Genomic DNA, 6,019 nt, shown 5'->3' on the forward strand with positions numbered 1-6,019 from the left:
CTGCCTAGCAAGCACAAGGTCCTGAGTTCCATTCCCAGTACCAAAAAAAAGGTAAAAACAATGCAAATTACCTTTTAACATGATGACCCTAGGGAAGCTACTTAACCTCTTGAGCCTCACTTTCCCTTTTATAAGATGGGAAGTGAGGTGGGAATCATATATTCTGGGGTAGAAAGATGAAAATTAACATAAATTGACTACAGGAAGGGCTTAAAAATTCTGGAACATGTACAGTTCTCTTACACATTTTTGGAAATCAGTATTTAGACCTTAGGTTTTGTTTTGTTTTGGTACGGGGTATTGGACCCAGGGGCTCACGGCTGCTAGGGAAGTGCTCTACCACTGAGCTGCATCTCCAGCCCATTTTAAATTTGAGACATGGCCTCACTAAGCTGCCCAGCCTAGACTCAAATTTGTGATCCTCTGGCTTCAGCCTCCAGGTTAGCTGAGAGGACAACCCATGCCTGGCTCTACCTTAGATTTTTATTTACTTTTCTGCCCAAATCTGTAATGTCTATTATTGGGAACTGGGCTTCATTCATAGGTGTATTTACATTGATATTCTATTCCTACCCCTCCCCCAAGGATAAATAACGATCCTAATGGGGGGGGGCACAATAAAATCGGTCTTCTAAAGGATGATGGACACTAGTCAATCAGTGAAAACACATCAACCAGAAAATAATGTAAACTTGGGTACCATAGCTGGCCACACACATCCTAGAGCAAGAAAGTTCGTCCACAGGGAGAGAGAAGTGCAGAGATACACAGAAAGTGGGCCTTGCTTCCTACTAGTTTTTGTGTTTTGGAGTCTAGATGCTCATAAAATCTTGTTCTTGGGTTTTGTGAGAGGCTCTGAGTTCATTCAGTAAATCTTCCCAGGCTGGTAGAGACCCTTCTGTTCCAGCCCACCTAGTGGTAGGCCTACGGGCGTGTACCGCAGCTTTTGGCTCTAGTAAGCCTTCTGTTTCACATCTCTCCTCTTCTTTCAGTTTGCTCTCCCGAACCCGCCTACTCTGAGATAAGAACCACACCTCATTATCAGAAACCAGAAGTCAACCAAAGAGAACTTTTCATTCTCTCACTACCAACATCACTAGGAAGCAGCAGCCCACTGCTGGCAAAGGCACAACCCTCCTCGTTTGGGTCTCCTTGCCCTCCTTGCTCTTGAGGTTATTTCCAATCTCTTTGGCATCTTCAGTTTCATTCCCCTTTTTGTTTGAAGCAGTCTCACTATATTGTCTCAGCCTCCTGAGGACCTGGGACTACAGGCATGCCCCTGCCCCACCTGGCCTCTCCTGGCATTTGTGAAGGTATATTTTCCTCCTTCTTTCCTGAAGCCACTCCTCTACCAGACCTCTGAAGAAGAGACAACTTTAAGGCTCAGTCTTGGGTCCTTTTCTCTAACCACACTCCTCTCCTGCATAAACTCATCTAGACCCTGGCCTTTATATATCTAGGTACAACTGACCCGAATGTTGTATCTTTGGTATGTAAGTAGTTTCTACTTAGCCGTATTCTTTTTTACTTAAGCTAGCTTGAGTATCTACTGTGTGCAGCAAACACATTAGCTTTAGTATAGATTTACTACAGCTGGGGATATAGCTCGGTGGCACAGCACCTGCCTGCAAGCACAATGTCCTGAGTTTGACTCCTGGCACCAACGTTTTAAAAAAAAGTATCAATGTACTACAGTAGGACTAAGAAAGAAAGGGGCAGATGGGAAGAGAGGTGGGGGAGGAGTCCACTCACTGTAAATCCTTCATCAAAACCTAAGAAAAGATACTGTCACACATCACCATGAATATGGCACCGAATGACTTTCAGCCTCATGCTGTTCACCATGAATCAGGGGACGCGAGTATAATAGTTCTGTAGTGTTTCAGTCTCTATGCCAAGGAGCCAGCACTCCCCGCTTTCCCCACCCTTGCCATTCCTGAAGGAAGGGCAGGCTCTGCCAGCACTTACCAGCCATCACAGGGTAGTTGAAGTGTTCTGCTGCTGGATCTAGGTTCACCACCTGGACAGAGCGGTTGAGGGCTTCGCAGTGCTGGACCATGGTGGCGCAGTAGGTGCTCTGTAATGTCCCAAGGCATGAGGAGTTAGAATAAGCACTGTAGTGATATCCTCTGTGCCCCTAGACAGGGTCTCCACGTTCCTTGCAGCAGTATTCACTGAAGCCAAACCTCTGCCTTCATAACCAAGAGGCTGGCTAAAAATGAGGCCAAGACACTGCCTGGCCTGCAGCTCCAGACCTGCCTTGAACTCACAGGAAAAGCTGAGGGAACTGCTTCTCCTCTCTGCCCTTCAATTTCCACTTTAACTGGGATGTCTTCTATGATCATTAAGGCTCCTTACTGCTCTAACACGCAACAAGGGGAATTTAAAGGGAAGATTTCTGGGGTTGGAAATGTAGCTCAGATGTAGGGCTCATGCTTTAGAAGCAAAAGCCCTAGATTTGATCCCTAGCATCAAAAGAAAAAAAAAGGAAAGATTTTTGGTTACACAGTGCAGCAACTAACACATAGTATTTCTACTAGGACTTGCAGGTCCAAACAAAGCTTTAGGTAGGAGGGTCAGAGTGATGTCTCTGAGTAGTGGGTATCTAAGCACATGGGAATGTGCCTGTCAACCTAGGAAAACAGCATTCCAAAGAGGAAGCACCAAGGTCAATAAAAGCCTGCAGGTGGGTTATCAGCTTGTCACTTTTGCTTTAGGGAGGGCTTTATTCTTCAAGTATTCCTTACCACACCATATTAAATTTCTAGGCTCCTTTTCTGTCCCACTCTATTTAAAGACAGAGCTGTTACTTCATTCTTTTTTTTTTCTTTCTTTTATTCTTCCAATAGAGGGATGGAAGCCATGGACTTTGTATTGAGCCACATTCTTAGTACTTTATAGAAAAAAAATTTTTTTTTCTTTTGAGGCAAGGTCTTCTTGCTAATCCCTTGAACTTGGGGTGCTCCAGCCTCAGCTTCCCAGAGTGCTGAGATTACAGGCCTGCCCAGCTTCTCATTCAGTTTGGTTTTTTTTTTTTTTTTGTACCAGGAATCAAACTCAGGACCTCATGCTGGCCAGGCAGGTGCTGTGCCACTGAGCTATATATCCCTGGCCCTCTCATTCAGTTGTTTTTTTTTTAAATTTGTGATGAGAACTTTAAGTTTCATTCAGTTTTGTAAGCCCAAGGACCAGCACAGTACCTGTTACATAATAAATGCTTGACAATTATTTCTATCTGATTTTTTTGTTGTTGTTGGTGGTTTTTTTTTTCTGGTACCGGGAATCGAACTCAGGACCTTGCGCTTGCCAGGCAGGCGCTGTGCCGCTGAGCTAAATCCCCAGCCCCTCTATCTGATTGATTTACTATGTTTAAATGTAAGCTCCACAAGGATAGAAAATTTAGTTTTGTTTTGTTCACTATACAATCGCTAGAGCTAAATCAGCACTTGACATAAAGAACATGCTCAATGAGTGTTTTTGATAGTAAGCATCGAAAATTTATAGAGAGATACTTTTTAACACAATCAGTCCAAAAATTAATCTGGAATACAGAGTAACTTCCAGCATGCTTCTCTCCATTACACATAACCATTCTTTTTTTTTTTTGTCTTTTTGAGACAGGGTCTCATTATGCAGTTCAGGCTGGTCTTGAACTCAGTTTGTAGCTCAGGCTGGTCTCAAGCTTGCAATGATCCTCCTGCCTCAGCCTCCCGAGTGCTGGGATTACAGGTGTGCGCCACCACACCCGGCTCATTCTATTTTGGATGCCATCTCTAGGCATCATTCCGTATCTTAACAGAAAAATCACCTATCTTCTCAGACACAGGTTCTGCAGAGGTAAGGGCCACTTAGTCATATGTATGTCTCCTGAGTCCACAATATGTCAGTGGCTCAGAATATGTTTGTTGAAGACTGATGCCACAGAACACATCCACAGACTCGTTTTTCCCACACTTCCGTGATTTGATCGTTCACTGTTTCTACAGTATATGAGTGCTTCTAACATTATTCCTTAGTATGTTTACAAAAGAAACTATCACTACTACATACAGAACTATAAATGATTAATTTATCATAATATGAAGGTAATCATAAAGTTGTACACAACTTTCCAACTGACTTTGTGTGTGTGTGTGCGTGCTTGTGCATGTGTGTGGTACTAGGGACTGAAACCAGGAGTACTTGGCTGGGAGTGGTGGTGCATGCCTGTAGTCCCAGCGTTCAGAAGGCTGAGGCAGGAGGCTCTTTGTGAGTGTGAGGCCAGCCTGGGTCTACATGTAGAGTTCACACCCAGCCTGAACTACATAGTGAGACCCTGCCTCAAAACAACAACAAAAACAACAACAACAAAAAACCCAGGAGTGCTGAGTTAACTCCCTAGGCGCTTTGTTGTATTTTGTTTTGCAATAAGGTCTTGTTCAATTGTTCAGGCTGGCTTTGAACTTGCAATCCTGCATTCGCTTCTAGAGTAGTTGGGATTACAGGCGTGTGCCACCTAGGAACTTTTAAACGGCTAGCTATGATTAAGCTTTTAATCCTAACTAAAAACAGTTTCCCATTAAGAGCCCTGAGTCTAAAATTTGCTCTCTGAAAAAGACTTGGAAATTAAAGAAATGTTGAGGATACACTAGAATCAAACAAGTATCACCTCACTACAAAGTCAAGAACTGAGAGTTGAAAAGTGAGCAACTTTCTCCATATACCACCCAATGATCTCTAGTGTCGGCTCCGTGTACCACCTAGTATCACCTCAAATGCCAAGAGTCTATGTCCTAATCTCTGAGAACAGTAAAGGACAGGGCTCCACCTTAGCCTTCTGGGCACAAAATAAGGCCAGAATTAGCCAAAACTTGACTCAAATTTCGGCCGTAACTCCCTAGCGTGCGATCTTGGGCAAAAACTTAATCCTTTCTTTTTGCATCTCATTTTCCTCTACCTGTAAAATGAGAATAATGAGGCCTATCTCACAGGGTAGTTGTGTAAATAAATTTTAGTTCAGTAACAAAAGATGTTATCATCACTCTTCCGAGCGAAAAAGGAGCACGGAGTGCAGAAGTGAGTTGGCCCAAAATCTCAGGGACCCCAATACACATACCCACAGCCGTCCCTCTCAAGACCTGAATTCCCTGCTTAACACTGCGACTTTTCTCTCCTCACCTTCCCGCTGCCGGCGGGGCCCATGACCAGCTGCGCATACCGGGGCATGTTCGCTATCCAAGTTGGCGAGGACGTCAGCCGCACTTCCTTTGGCCTGCGTGCGAACCCCATCGAATTCCGGGAATAGGAAGGGTGAGCCAATCGCAACACAAATTCCTTTTACGTCTCCCGTTGTGCCACACCCCTAAGTACGGAGCGTTCCTCGGGCCAAATCAAGTCAGAAACGGGTCCTGTAGAAACGACGGACTGGTGGGAAGGATTTGCGCGTGCGCAAAAGTAGTTGCCGGTAATCAGCAGTTGATGTAAAGGGCCGGAGCTGGTTGCCTAGGTGATAACAGTCAACGTCAACGGTTCTCCGCCTGGTGCTTTGGTCCTTGATTTGCATACTGATGCTTGACTTGTATGTTGACACTCAAGATATGCAATTTGCTGAGAGTCTGGAATACTGAGGTGGCAGGCACCTTTCGTTTTGGGGAGCATGTATCTTTGCTTTCCGTGACACGTCTCTTCCACAAAGATCCCCTCCACCGTGCAGACCCAATCAGCCGACGGACGCCGCCCCTCCCCCACCCGGCGCCCCGGGGTCGTGCATCTGCCCGCCTCGCGCTCCCGAAGCGGCTCGGGCAGTGTCCGGCGTCGCCGCTCTTCGCCCCGCAGCCCCCCGCCTGACGCACGCGTGCTGACGGGGGAGAGCAGCGAGCGCTTCTCGCGCACACAGCTCGCGTCGGGGCGCCGGGGAGATGCCGGGCCGGGGTCCTGGGTCCGACTGGACCGAGAGCAGCTCTTTCGCGGAGCCTCCCGCAGTGGCTGGGGACGAGGGCGGCCGCGGCGGCGGGTGAGGCCGGGGCCCCTGAGGGTGGGG

The 6,019-nt window shown here is 46.4% G+C and overlaps 2 protein-coding genes across 7 annotated transcripts in view; one reads left to right on the top strand and one right to left on the bottom strand.

Annotated features, from left to right (window-relative positions):
- Gpn3 (GPN-loop GTPase 3) overlaps positions 1-5,367 on the bottom strand; it is a 16,952-nt gene extending 11,585 nt beyond the window's left edge. The window contains exons 1-2 of the mRNA XM_005403151.2: positions 5,158-5,367; positions 1,969-2,077 (exon numbers count right to left, since the gene is read on the bottom strand). Of these exons, the coding sequence (XP_005403208.1) occupies positions 1,969-2,077; positions 5,158-5,268 (220 nt within the window). The 5' untranslated portion in view covers positions 5,269-5,367. The remainder of the gene's footprint in view (positions 1-1,968; positions 2,078-5,157) is intronic.
- Positions 5,368-5,446: 79 nt separating this feature from the next.
- Positions 5,447-6,019, top strand: part of Fam216a (family with sequence similarity 216, member A) — a 12,311-nt gene continuing 11,738 nt past the window's right edge. For 4 of the 6 annotated variants that reach the window (XM_005403144.2, XM_005403146.2, XM_005403145.2 and 1 more), the window contains exon 1: positions 5,566-5,992. In XM_005403144.2, the coding sequence (XP_005403201.1) occupies positions 5,898-5,992 (95 nt within the window). In that variant the 5' untranslated portion in view covers positions 5,566-5,897. The other 2 variants (XM_005403148.1, XM_005403149.1) reach the window with 1 other exon arrangement.

The sequence above is a fragment of the Chinchilla lanigera genome, unplaced genomic scaffold (genome assembly GCF_000276665.1).
Source record: "Chinchilla lanigera isolate Chin_1 unplaced genomic scaffold, ChiLan1.0 scaffold00081, whole genome shotgun sequence".
Classification (NCBI taxonomy): Eukaryota; Metazoa; Chordata; class Mammalia; order Rodentia; family Chinchillidae; genus Chinchilla; species Chinchilla lanigera.